This window comes from Emydura macquarii, unplaced genomic scaffold, assembly GCF_026122565.2.
Source record: "Emydura macquarii macquarii isolate MOO-44397 ecotype Brisbane River unplaced genomic scaffold, CSIRO-AGI_Emac_v2 contig_2768, whole genome shotgun sequence".
Classification (NCBI taxonomy): Eukaryota; Metazoa; Chordata; order Testudines; family Chelidae; genus Emydura; species Emydura macquarii.
The window spans coordinates 31,599,544-31,614,077 of record NW_027132905.1 but is presented as its reverse complement, the minus strand read 5'-3'; the positions used below and the strand labels follow the sequence as shown (position 1 = coordinate 31,614,077).

At 43.2% G+C, this 14,534-nt stretch overlaps 3 protein-coding genes across 6 annotated transcripts in view; all 3 read right to left on the bottom strand.

Annotated features, from left to right (window-relative positions):
- The window catches only part of LOC137165623 (protocadherin gamma-C5-like), a 336,971-nt gene that overhangs the window by 92,545 nt on the left and 229,892 nt on the right, over window positions 1–14,534 (bottom strand). The window lies entirely within an intron of this gene.
- LOC137165876 (protocadherin gamma-A4-like) lies at window positions 122–2,556 on the bottom strand. Its single transcript, XM_067567385.1, is given in 2 exon segments — window positions 122–801; window positions 804–2,556. Coding segments are annotated over 2 exon segments (2,433 nt in total).
- LOC137165320 (protocadherin gamma-B5-like) lies at window positions 10,587–13,325 on the bottom strand. Its single transcript, XM_067566543.1, has one exon. The coding sequence runs from the start codon at window positions 13,125–13,127 to the stop codon at window positions 10,728–10,730; it is 2,400 nt and encodes a 799-aa protein (XP_067422644.1). The 5' UTR covers window positions 13,128–13,325; the 3' UTR covers window positions 10,587–10,727.

The window sequence follows — 14,534 nt, the reverse complement described above, 5'->3', positions numbered from 1 at the left end:
TCTCTCATACACTCCAACACTCTAATATCCCCCCTCTCAAAAAGCTTGATGTACTCAGTAATTCACTAGAGAGTCAAAGGTACCAATATTTACAAATATAAATAACCAGGATAAAAAGATATTAGCTCACCTGAACGGAGGTCTGATCTCCGTATTTAATGTCTAAATCTTCAGTAATTAGAATAGGATCCTTTATCTGACAACTCTGATCACTGGTCAGAGTATTTGCATAGTTTGATTTGGAAAGGTTGAACTGGCTCTTCCTAGAGTCGGTGGTTAGAGAAACCTCATGTGAGTAAGAGTGAAGAAAAGCCCTAACTCCATCGATCCCCACAAACTGGGACACGGGAACCCCACTGAAAGTCACACTCGAGGAGTCAAACAGCTCCGACTTTCTCCATCTGCGGAGCCTCAGGGCCAGTAACACTATGATAAAGGTGAAGAACAAGCAGGAAACGGAAGCCACAGCGATCACCAAATACAAGGTGAGGCTGGACTGGGGGTCTGCAGGAGCTGAGAGGCTGCTTAAATCGGAGAGGATTTCGGGGATGCTGTCAGCCACCACCACCGTGACAGTGACGGTGGCAGAGAGAGGGGGCTGCCCGTTGTCCTTCACTAAAACCACCAGACTTTGCTTGAGGGCATCTTTGTCTAGAAAGTAGCGCGCTGTCCTGATCTCGCCGCTGTGGAGTCCTACAGCGAAGAGCCCCGGCTCTGTAGCCTTCAGCAGCTGGTAGGAGAGCCAGGCGTTCTGCCCGGAGTCAGCGTCCACAGCCACCACCTTAGTGACCAGGTAGCCCGGCTCGGAGGAGCGAGGGCCAACTCCACCCCCGTGGAGCCATCGCTGGGGAAGGACGGGTGTAAGATTTGCGGGCTGTTGTCATTCTGGTCCAGTAGAAAGAGAGTGACGGAGACATTACTGCTGAGAGGTGGGGAACCCCCATCCTGAGCCCGCACCTGGAACCGAATCTCCCGGAACTGTTCGTAATCGAAGGAGCGCAGAGCGTAGATAGCCCCGGTCTCCGAGTTCATGGAGATGTAGGAGGAGAGCGGAGCTTCCTCGACCTGACCTTCAATGACAGAGTAAGTGACTCTGGCGTTCTCCCCCCAGTCGGGATCATTCGCCCTCAGGGAGAAAATGGAGGCTGCTCTCGGATTATTCTCCATGAGGTAGGACGTGTAGGATGTTTTATCGAAGAGGGGAGCGTTGTCGTTTGTGTCCAAAATCTGGAGTGGGATCGTGGTGGCCGTAGAAAGAGGAGGAGTCCCATTGTCGGTGGCGGTCACTGTGATGTTGTACGCTGCCTCCTGCTCCCTGTCCAGGGCTCGCTCTGTCACCAGACTGTAATAATTATTAAACGATTTCTTCAGCTGGAAGGGGAGGTTGCTGGGTATGGAGCACGTGACCTCCCCGTTCTCTCCGGAATCTGGATCTTGCACATTCAAAAGGGCGATCACAGTTCCGGGGGGAGAGTCCTCAGGGATGGAGGTGATGATAGATGCGATTGTTAATTCTGGAGCGTTGTCATTCACATCACAAACGACGATCACAATTTTGGATCTGTCGAAAAGGCCTCCCCCGTCAGTCGCTTGTACCTCAATTTCATGGAATGCATCTTCCTCAAAGTCCAAGATCCCCACGACTGTTAGTTCTCCTGTGTTAGAGTCCAAGTGGAATATTTTGGAAGCTTTATTAGTTATCTTCCTGATTGAATATTTTACCTCTTGATTTATTCCTTCATCCAGATCAACTGCTTTCACTGTTACCACCGTGGACCCTGCAGGCGTATTTTCTAAAGCATTAATTTTATATACAGGCTGATTAAAAATTGGTGCATTGTCATTACCATCAAGAACTATAACGCGGATTTTCGCAGTGCCAGATCTCACTGGATTTCCTCCATCAGTAGCTGTGAGGATTAGTTCGTGAACAGCTTGTTCTTCGCGGTCCAGAGACGTTTCCAGCACCAGTTCTGCATATTTAACTCTATCCGATCCAGTCTGCACATGCAGAGAGAAATGCCTGTTACTGCTGAGCTGGTAGCTCTGCAGAGAATTTATGCCTAAATCTGGGTCCTGCGCCTCCTGCAGGGGAAACCGCGATCCCAGTGCTGTTGTCTCGCTGATTTTTACTTCCGAGTTTTCCGCCTGGAAGTTGGGAGCATTGTCATTAATATCTGTGATTTCAACTTCAATTCCATACAGCTTCATTCTTTCTTCAACAATAACCTCAAAATTTAACAAGCACGTCTCCATGCGGCCACAGATCTGCTCTCTGTCTATCCTTTCCGTGGTGATTAACTGGCCGCTCTTAACATTCAAAGCAAAATACTGCGTCCTACCTTTTGACACAACGCGGACTCCGCCGTCTGCGAGCTCCTTTAGATCCAGTCCCAGATCCTGTGCGATATTCCCCACAGTGGAGCCTTTCTGCGTTTCCTCAGGAATCGAATAGCGAGACTGCCCAGAAACTGCCTCCCAAAGGGATACCAATACAAAGCAGAACAGGGCTCGACCTGGGCAGTGCCGGAGCCTTTGAGTTTCTGTCATTCCCATGCTGATGTTGACGCTGCGGATTCTGTGTCTGGAAATGTCCGTGTCTTGGTTCTGTATTTGGGCCACTGACTCCGGTAATGTTGATCGCTAAATCAGAGCCAATTTCAGCAAACATCTGCCTTTGTAATGTTCAGTCCAGACCCGTGGAATGTGCTTCTGATCTGTGTTCAGCGCTGTTTAACAGCGGGGCGGGGTGGCCGGATCTCTCGTTGCATTCTTCTCCCTTACTGGTGAACAGCGGCGCTCAGAGTCTCAACCAATAACTGCAGAATTTCCTTGGGAGAATTATCTACCAGTATTTTCATTGGACGGTTAACACTGTAAATATGCTGTTTTCTCATTATTATGTACGTATGCGTCTGAAGTACACGCAAGGAATAGGAATTTTTGTGGTAGTGAATCTGACTTTATTTGTTATAAAGATTTAGTTATTAGAATTTTGTCTAAATTTACTCTGCTTGATTATGTACTACACACACATAGCTTTGTCCAGAGTTATGTCTATTGTTACTGTACAGGGACATGACGCGCCAATCTGATTCGCTTCTCCGCATCTCACCCTGGTGGTGCGTTGTGCAATTGCTGAATGCTGACATCTTTGGCATAAGCTTATATCTGATTTGTACGTCAGTAGATGTATTATTTAATTTTCCCCTATATTTGACTTGTTCGTTTTTGTCGTTTAAGCCAATATATTCAGTTCCTGCACTATGGTCAAATATTAATAATCTATGACTTGGCTATATCTGTATATAAACAATAATATATAATAAATATACTATATATATTATAAACAATAATTTGCATTCCATATATTTACCAGTCTGGCAATTTTCATACTGAGTAGTATAATATTTAAAACAATGGGAGGTCTTTGTAAATGCTGCTAGAAGAATGCTACTTTAAGAAATAAATACACCAATAATGCAGATATTTCAAATATAAAATCATACAAACACAACACACGTGCATTAATAGCAACGTGATCAATTGCGGAGATATATGGTGAGGAAAATCACGTGATGCTATAGAGGGTTATATATCTTTGAACTCTCTGCCAGCTAATGCACTTCCAGGACAACTTCTAACATTATAAACCTCAGAGAAGATTTTAAAAAGCTATTTAAAAACTATTAAACAGTTAGAGAAATATTTTCTTTTCCCCTCCATAGTGGTGTATGCCCCTCCCGTCACAAAAATAAAATAAAAACATTGGGCCCAACCCCATGGTAGTCAAAAGTCAGTCATAAGCCAGTACTACTTTGAAAAGCCCATATCTTTTTAATTGCGAAAAACAGGAGCACTGTCTGTGTTGTAGAAAAGGAACATTTCAGTGGTACTACTCAGTACTTGCTTCTAGCTTTGGAAAGAGTAGAGAAACTAGCCGTTAAAATATTACATATTCATGTTTATATACAAATACTTTTTAAAGATATTATCTAAATTGTTAAGGCTTCACATGATACTGAACATTTGGACTCATGGTAATTAACATGGTAACTCTGGGCCTTGACAGAGGTAGGTAGAGAGAAAAAAAATAAATAAAATTTGTAAAACTCTCTAAAATATTTTTAATAAAAATGTCCCCCTTGTAATACATGTGGCATAGACAGGACACTGGAATAGGCATTTTAATGTTTTTATAATATCTTCTTTTGGATGACATCTTAACTCGCTAATGGCCCATTGTTGAGTAAAGCAGCCATCACAGACGTATCCTGATAAAACCTTTATATCACACCATAATGTCATGTTATATAAGTAATATGTATGAGGTTGGAAATTGTCAGAATAATAATAGTAATAATAATAATAATAATCTCTTTATATATGTGTGTGTATATTAACTAACCAGGTTCCTTTTGAACTTTCAAAAAACTGGTTGAAACCATACTAAAGAACAGAATTGTCAGAAACATAGATGAACACAATATGTTTGGGAAGAGTCAACAGGACTTTTGTAAAGGGAAATCATGCATCACCAATCTATTATAATTCTTTGAGGGTGCAAAAAATATGGACAAGGGTAATCCAGTGGATATAGTGTACTTGGACTTTCAGAAACCCTTTGACAAAATCCCACATCAAAGGCTCTTAAGAAAAATAAGCAGTCATGGGATAAGAGGGAAGGTCCTTGCATAGATCAGCAACTGGTTAAAATATAGGAAACAAAGGGTAGGAATAAAGGTCAGTTTTCAGACTGAAGAGAGGTAAATGGTGGTGTCCCAAGAAGTCTGTACGGGAATGAGTGCTGTTCTATATATTCATAAATGATTTGGAAAAGGGGATAAACCATTTGCAGATGATACAAAATTCCTAAAGACAGTTAAATCCAAAGCTGATTGTGTAGAGTTACAAGGAGATCTCACAAAACTGGATGACGGGGCAACAAAATGGCAGATGATAAAATGGCAGTGTTGATAAATACAAAGTAATGTACAGTGGAAAAAATGGTATCATCATGGATAGTTCTCTGAAAACTGTAGCCAATTAGTCATTTTATCATCTGTTATGTGATGCTATGGTGAATTAATATGTCATTTCATATACGATCACTATATGCTAATTAGTCTTAAATTGTAGGATTACAGAAGTATCAGATTGACAAGTATTTAGGAGTGATGACTGTGTATTATGTATATAAGTAAAGCATGGCCGGAATGCAAGGGCTACAGGCTGAGGCCTGTACGATTTTAGTTTAGCCATACTAGACCATAGGCTTAAGAATACTTGTAATGAGTTGGTGACCTAGGAATAACCCTATGCCAGTCAGATCACAAGATTACTATAAAAGATGTGCCAATAGGAAATGTTACAGAAAACTAGATTGCAATAAAAACAATGTATTGTCCAAGATCATGAGACACTTGATTGTAACATTATGGAATGTCCTGTCTTAATCATAGGGTACTTCTTGTGCATAGATGCTAATAAGAGGAACTAAGATACAATTTACGAAAAACTTTACATCCCATTATTCATGGGCTGTGGAAGTACAGATAAGGAAAAGAGGGTTGAAACCCTCATGCATATGCATAAGATGTTACTTATGGTCAGACCAACAATATAAAAGAGGTTCCCTGGTTGGGTAAAAGTGGGATGACCCCAAGGGATGCCCCCACAGGACAACCCTGGTAGGAACAATCCCTCTGTCTATGATTGTCTGCTGAGGTATCTAAAATATCTTTGAGGATGTGAGTATGACTACGGTCTTACACTTTACATGGGTTTTTGTAGGATTTATATATGCATAGATCATGTAACTTTACTTATTGCTTTAATAAAACTTGTAGTACAGATAAAACTTTTTATTTGTGATTGTGTCTGTGGTCACTATTCTTAGACTTTGAAGATGAGTCATGGAACCGGACCCCTCTGTGACGTACCAGGGCACAATCCAGACTAGTGGGGGTGGGGGGGAGGGCAGTGTATCCCCTGCCCTGCAACCTTGGGTGAATTACAGTGCCTTGCTTAGTAGGTCCCACCTGGGCCACTCACAAAGAGCCTTCCAGCATGCAAGCCACACCCTGAGTGTCTGTGTGTAACTGCAGCCTACCCTGGCTCTCATCTGCCTTGGTTATACTGTTGGATGACCACAACACACACCCCAGTCTCAAATCTTCCCCCAGAAATGTTTGTCCTATACTGCCCAGCCCTGTCCTGGACAATACAAATATATTAAGTCCATAATTCCTTTAAGGAAATAATATACCAGTTTATTATCTTAAATGGAGTTATCTAGAAACTCCAGTTTAAACACACTGGATTAGGTAAAACATGTATATTCACTATAAAGATACAGATTTTAAGTAAGAACAAGTATTGATACATAAAAGTCAGAAATGATTACAAGAAAAATAAAGACAAAATGCTTACTAGGATCTACTTAAGAAACTATCTTACTGGCAAAGCAAACTTTCTCACCACAGTCTCCAGAAGATCACTGACCAAGGTCAGGACTCCCTCCCCCAAAATCCAATGGCTATTTCCTTTTGTCTTCTCAGATGCTGAGAATGAGGTGGGCAGGGAGAGAGAGAGGGATCCCTTGGGGGTATTTATCCCTCTTTATACAGTTTAAGTGCCCCCTTTGAAAAATATTTCCAGCTGAGATCCAGGAGACAAAGAGTCTTTGTGGAAGGATGTTCCCTACTGTTTTTTTCCATTTGTTTGAACTTCCTTTGTTTCCCACCCTACTTAAATGAAAATGAAGGTATGCACACATTCCTTCCTTTGTTTCAGACAGACCTAACTTCTGCCAAGGCAGAGCTGTGGACAATGTGTCAATAACATCATACAGGGAAATTTTATAACTTCACATTATGTTGTTGCCAAACATATTTTACCAGGATAATACTGATCAGCAAATAATGAGTTTTCATATGATACTTTACAAGGCATACTTTGTACAAAGATTATTATAACAGTGTGTAGGGTGTGAATACTGGGGTATATTCCATCACACCCTTCCACCGGCTGCACTTGCAGCTGAGAGTATATGACAGGAAGGGGATAAAAAGAACTTTATCTCAATGTTCCGTGGACTCTGAGTGCAAAGTGTTTCTAGGCATAAGCAAGTGATTTCCAGATGTTTTGTCTGACTTACCCTAAAGGACCTATGCTGCTTGCTTATTATGAAAGCTTCCATTTGCTTTTGAAACTAAAGGCTGTAACTCATTTGTGTTTCTATGATTACCTGCTTTAACCTTTTAAATAGCTCTCTGATTATTTTTCCTATTTAATAAATCTTTATATACTTTATTATGGAATTAGATAGAAGTGTTGTCTTTGGGGTGAGAGCTAAAGTATAACTGACCTGGGGTAAATGACTGGTCCTTTGGGACTTGGAGTAACTCTGTCACTGACTTGAATGTTGCCATACTCCTACAAAAAAACTTCAAAAACAGACTTCAAAGAGAAACTGCTGAGCTCGAAATCATCTGCAAACTTGACACAATCAAACTGGGTCTCAATCGGGACTTGGAATGGTTATCTCATTACAAGAAGTAATTGCCACTGATCACATATTCTCACCTCCTAATCAATGGTTGTGAATAGGCCTCAAGTACTCTAACTTAATGGACTTTGCTTTCATACACCTTCCCCATTGTTGTTACTTCCCTTGGATATGTATATATATGCCTCCGATCTGATTTCTATTCCTTACATCTGATGAAGTGGGTTACAGCCTATGAAAGCTTATGCCTGCAGAAATTAAATTTGTTAATCTTTAAAGTGCTACAGAACTGTCACTGTTTTTTCTTAATATTGCTGTGGTTCTTGATGTAAGGGACCATCTATCACAAAGGTAAAAAAATCACCTGGATGGTGAGCTAGATTAGAGTACCTAAGGGGACTGCCTGTTATTCCATGTTAAGGCTGTCACAATGCCTGAGGAATTTACACCTGATACTTCTTTAGTGAAATCTAAGTACAGAACTCACAAACACTTTGGGATTTGTGCCCAGCTTCCTAACAATCTGCCCTGAGGTTGATATTCACACTCTTGAGTCACTGCAGGCAGCGATACAGAAGGAACACAAACCAAAATAGGAAAAGAACAGATTAAAGAATGTTTAAATAAATTGGATGTATTTAAGTTGGTAGGACCTGATGAAATTCATCCTAAAGTACTTAAGGAACCAGGTGAAGCAATCTCAGAACTGTTAGCAATTATCTTTGAGAACTCCTACAGGACAGGTGATGTCCAGAGGACTGAAAAAAGGCAAACATAGTACCTGTCTTTCAGGCCCACAGACTGCAATTCCCAGCCCCAGGGCAGAACAGTCAATGGCCCCCCTAGAAAGGGATGGATGAAGTCCAAATGGGCTTCTGATGGAAGTTTTTATTTATTTATTATGTGCCATGCAGGTTCCCGGGTGGCTGAGGAGACAGTATCTGCTACTAAGCTTCCTGGATCCCTTGGACTCCCCAGGGAGTTTACTGATGAACTCTGGGAAGCTGAGTAGCAGATACCACTTCCTCAGCTGGTAGGGAACCTGCATGGTGCTTAATAAATAAGCTCCGCTCTGGGGAACGGTGGAGAGTGGGAGTGGTGGGGGTCTTGTGGGAGGGGAGATGTGGGGGAGAGGAGGTTACCCATCTTCCCAAGCCCTTTTAAATCATCGGCCCCCTGGGCAATTGCCCGTCTCACACACACCCCTGTCAGTGGACCTAATGTTTTTTAACAGAGGAACAAGGGGGACCCAGGGAATAAGAGATCCATCTGCTTAATTTCAATGCCAGGAAAGATACTGAAACAAATTATTAAAGAATCATTTGCAAGGCTTTAGAGGATAACAGGATTATAAGGAATAGCCAACATGGATTTGTCAACAATAAAGAATGACCAACCTATTTGCCTTCTTTGACAGGGTTATTGGCCTGGTGGATTGGATGGAAGCAGTAGATGTGATATATATTGATTTTACTAAGGTTTTTGACACCTAAGCATACTAGGGAAATGTGGTCTAGATCAATGGTTCCCAACCCTGGGGGGTAGGACCACCTTGGGGGGGGGGGGGAGAGTAACCAAAGACTGCAGGGGGTCCATGAGGCTTCAGTAATATTGAAGGTCATTTAGCCCCCCAAGCTCCATGCTGGGCACAGCCTCCCCCTCCCCCCTCTATGACAGCTGGAGCAAAGGAGCAGCTTCGAGCTTCACACCAGGAAGAGTGGAGAAGCCGCCCCCCTCCTCCCAGAGAGCAACAGCCTTGAACTCCACTTTGGTCAGAGCAGAGGAGCAGCTCCTCCCCCATCCCCAAGTCGGCTGGGTGCCTGACCAGAGAGGAGCAGCCCCACGCCAGCGGGGACCTGGAGTAGCCCCAGCCAATGTGCCAGAGCCTGTCTCCATTACCCTCAGTCCCTGGGGGATGGGAAGAGACGGGGCCACACAGGGAACGTGGTGGTGGCTGCACCAGGTAAGGCTCAGCTTCTTACTCAGGTAAGAGTAATTTATTATTATGTAATTTAGTGTTATTATGTAATTATATGTGTTTATAGGCATTATATGTATTTATGGCCAGTGAGGGGACAGGGTGGGGAGGGGAGAGGGCAGGTTTTACCTAGTCTTAACTAGTGGGATTTTCACTCAGAAAGGTTGGGAACCACTGGTCTAGATAACATTTCTATAAGGTGGGTGCACAACTAGTTGAAAGACCATACTCAAAGAGTAGATATCAATGGTTCACTCTCAAACTGGGAGGGCATATCTAGTGGGGTCTTGCCGTGGTCAGTTCTGAGTTAACAGTGTGATGCACTTGTGAAAAAGGCCAATAAGGTTCTGGGGTGTATTAACAGGAGTGTGATATGTAAGACATGGGAGGTAATTGTCCACATCTACTCTGCACTGTTGTATTCTGCCTAATTCTGGATATAACAATTTGAGAAAGATGTGGACAAACAGGAGAGAGTCCAGAGGAGTGCAACAAAAATGACCAAATATTCAGAAAACCTGACCTATGAGGAAAAGTTAAAAAAAAAACTGGGCATATTTAGTCTTGAGAAAAGAAGACTGAAAGGGGACCTGATAAAAGTCTTCAAATATGTTAAGGGCTGTTATAAAGAGGACTATGATCATTTTCTTTCCTAGTTAATAAATCTTTAGATACTTTATTATAGGTTTGGCTACTAGCCTTGTCTTTGGTGTGAGATGTAAAGAACAACTGACCTGAGGTAAGTGACTGGTCCTTTGGGAGGGGGAGTAACCTTATTATTGCTATGATCTTTGGTGGAAGGGACCATCTATCAAAAAGGCAAGCTTACTTGTTAACATGTGACTTCATGTTAGTGCTGTCAAAATGCCTAAGGAGTTTACACTTGACAATTGGTTGGTGAAAACTAAGTATGGAATACACAGATAATTTGGGAATTAGTGCTCTGTTTTCTAACAGTCTGTGCATGCTATTGAGTCACTGCAGGACAGCTTGACACCTGTCCTGGATGGTCTGTGTTTCCTTGATCCTTCCTCAGTATAGGGGGCTGGAAGTTCTCTTCCAGTCTTACATTTCTATAATTTTATTATTATACCTGATTCATTCCTGTTTCAGAGATTCCAGAAATGTGTACCACATAACCTAAAAACTACTAACGTTCAGTTTTACAATGGTCTACTACACTCCTTAAAGAGGTAAAAAAATCAGTTTTAAAATCTGCAAACATAGATGAGTATGAAATTAGAAACTTACATCTCCATTAGTTTCCTTCTCAGCATGTAACATGGTGCTTCCATTACCCATAAATAGCATCCCAGAGTTGTCACTGCCCAGAACATTAGGTTTCCTTGTGGAGTTCGAGGATAAACACAGCTGATATGAATAAGACAAAGTTCCGTCATCATAGTTTAGTGGGAATCTGTGGCTGGTCTCTGAATAAGGCTCAGGACCATAACATTGAAGTAATTTCGGTTTCCTTGACTTTCTCAATTTCATCACAATGGCCAGTGTAACTGTCAGGAGGAACAAAAATGAGATCAAGGCTAAAGCCAACACCAAGTAAAACTGTAAATCAGACTGAGATGCCGAGTCACCCGATTGGTCGCTCATTTCCGGAAGAGCCTCTTGGAAGTTCTCGGCAAACACCAAGTGGAGAGTCACTGTGGCGGAGAGAGGCGGCTGCCCGTTATCCTTCACCAGGGTGACCAGCCGGTGCTTCACAGCATCTCTGTCCACAAAGGCGCGGGCTGTCCTGAGCTCCCCGCTGTGCAGCCCCATGCTGAAGAGCGCCGGTTCCGTGGCCTGGAGCAGGTGGTAGGAGAGCCAGGCGTTGTGTCCAGAATCTGCATCCACCGCCACCACCTTAGTCACCAGATAACCTGCCTCGGCCGAGCGAGGGACCATCTCGAACGAGGCGGAGCCATCGGCTCCGAGGGAAGGGTACAGGATGCGAGGGGCGTTATCATTCTGATCCAGAATAAACACCTGGACGGTCACATTGCTGCTGAGAGGCGGGGACCCGCCGTCTTGGGCCTTCACTTGCATTTCAAACTCCCGGAATTGCTCGTAGTCGAAGGAGCGCTGCGCATAGACAGCTCCAGTCTGGGAGTTAATGGAGATGTAGGAGGAGAGAGGCACCTCCTCGATGTTGCTGCTCACGATGGAGTAAGTGACTCGGGCGTTCCGGTCCAGATCCCGGTCTGAGGCTTTTACACTGAAAATAGAGGCCCCCGAGGGATTGTTCTCTGGCACATAGGCGGTGTAGGAAGGTTTCTCAAAGACAGGGGCATTGTCATTGATATCCGAGATTTGCAACAGGATGGTTTTCTGTGTGGAGAGAGGGGGAGTGCCTTTGTCTGTGGCTGTGATTGTGATATTGTACTCCGGGGTCCTCTCCCTATCCAGGGTGCTGTCTGTGAGGAGTTTGTAGTAGTTGTTAGAAGACGATATTATCTTAAACGGCAAATCATCCTGCAAATGGCAGGAGACCCTTTTATTAGCTTCGGAATCTTGATCATTAACATTGATCAGAGCTATCACGGTTCCGATTAGTGAGTCTTCTGGGATTGGAGTGGACACGGAAGTGAGAGTCACGTCCGGGGCGTTGTCGTTCTCATCAAGAACCTCGATCTCCACTTTACAGTGTGTCACTAGTCCACCTCCATCCTTTGCTTCAACTACCATGTGATAGTTACGTGTCTCTTCAAAGTCCAAGGGTTCTTTTAGTGTAATTTTCCCGGTTTCTGGGTCCAGACTGAATTTCTGACGGGCCTTTTCTGGTATGTCGCTGAAAACGTAGCTGATCCGAGCATTTGAACCTTCGTCGTTGTCGGAGGCTTGAACCTGAAGCACTAAGGAGCCCTTCGGTGCATTTTCCCTCACGCTGACTTTGTAGGTCCCCTGAGTGAAGATGGGCGGGTTGTCATTGGCGTCGGTGACATTAATCCATACCTGGGCGGTCCCAGTTCTCTGGGGCTCTCCCCCATCCACAGCGGTGAGGATCAAGTGAAGGCTGCGTTGGCTTTCCCGATCCAGAGGTTTCTGCAGCACTAAATCTGCATATTTGTTGCCATCCTGGCTTTCTTTCACTTCCAGGGTAAAATACTGATTGGGGCTCAGCTGGTAACTCTGTAGAGAATTCATCCCAACGTCAGGATCTTCAGCTTTTCCAAGGAGAAAATGGGCACCTGGCAAAGTCAATTCACTCATCTCTAGTTTGATGTTATCTTTCAAGAAACGCGGTGCATTGTCATTAATATCCTCCATTGCGATACTTATGTGGAAAACATTCAAAGGGTTTTCAACCACAGTTTGGATACTTATAACACAGAGGGGAGATTCCCAGCATATCTCCTCCCGGTCTATTCTGTCATTCACATACAGGTTGCCATTTTCCCCATTCACACTGAAGTATTGCTTTTTAGCTACAGAGGCAACACGGAGCTTTCGCCGCGGCAATTCTCTCAAACTCAGCCCCAAATCCTTGGCGAGATTCCCCACAAGGGAACCTTTGGCCATTTCCTCAGGAATCGAATAACGAATCTGCTCCGAGACCGCCCGACAAGACAAAGAGAATATGAAAGGAAACAATAGTACTTGCCGTCTGAATGCCCGGCCAGGCTCTCTGTGTCTGATTTCCATCCTGGTCCGTCAGATTTGCTCTGTTCTTGTTGTCCTGTTTGTTTTCATTACATTGGCTGATTGAATATCCTTTCAGGTTGAAGAAATGTGCGGTCACGTAGTGCAAATTGAGTCCGGATTGTCTGCTTAACTGTACAGAGCAAAGCGCTCTGTGGCGGTTTCCTTTTCTCAGCGAGACTGTGAAGGTCTCTCGGCTCCTTCCTCTCGGATCTGCGCTGTGCGACTGAGCAATCGCACTGCAGGAGACTCGGACAGATCCTCGGCTCCAGTCCTGCCTCCGCATTGGCCAACAGCGGCACTCTGAGTCTCAACCCGAGAACTGCAATAGCAGTGATCTCATTCTGGACGACGACTCAGCTCTAGTGGGATATTTTTTCTCTCTCTTCAAAATGTAAGTGTGGAATCTTGTAAAGGGATTTCTTTTAATTGTGAACAAGTGAATCACAGATCAGATGTAAAAGACTCGACTGTATACATTTGTTTGTGTGTATCCACTTACGGAGAGTGCAAATTTCAGTCATTCTGGAGTTTTCTGTATCCTGTGTGTGTATACAGTGAAAGTGATTCTTTAAATGTATTTCTATATGTCTATGAATATGAATAGGTAAGAGACCTTTCCAGCAATTACAACAAGTTCTATTTAAGGAATCGCATCTGCCACAGTCACTAATATGCATGGGATACAGCCAATGATATTTCCATAGTGTTTGATAGAGAGCAATACTTACCACGTCAATGACAAGGGCGCACATGAGCAGCCTCGAGCTTTAACCGCCAAAGTAAACTTCTGAACTAAGCCATTGTCTTAGTTACTTTTAGGGTCTTATTCTCCGTTTTAGCTTCTCTTTTTCCTTCAAACTGATCTGTCCACTCACAATACACAAAGTGTTTCTAAAGCAACCAAGAAAAGATTCCATTCTCGTAGTATATTAGAAGTACACAGTAGGCAGATTTCTCCTACAGAACTGCACTAAAGAGCACAGTAAAAGGTCCCCAAACATACCCTTAGGTGTTCCAAATTTCAGTTAGCCATTATTAAATTATTTTTAATCCAAGTGCTGTTCAAAAACATTTCTTCCTCGATAAACATGACTAAGAAATGTTAGAATATTTTTTCTAATACTAGCTATTTTAAAACGCATTAGTATAATCCGCCACACATGGCAACTGGTCAGGGTCCTAAACTAGGACACAAGATTATTATTATTGCAAGAAATGAAAAAAGGTAAAATAGTATCTTCATCTTAAATAAATATTATATAACTGTTGCCCCTTTTCATGCCAGCTGCTAGTCAAATTTCTGGGCTCTGGGGAGGTTCCAGCTGGAAGCAGAAATTGATGGTGTCTGGTATTTGCTTTGATGCAGTCTTGTTTGTTTACAGTGAATGTACAAAGACCTTCTGCTCC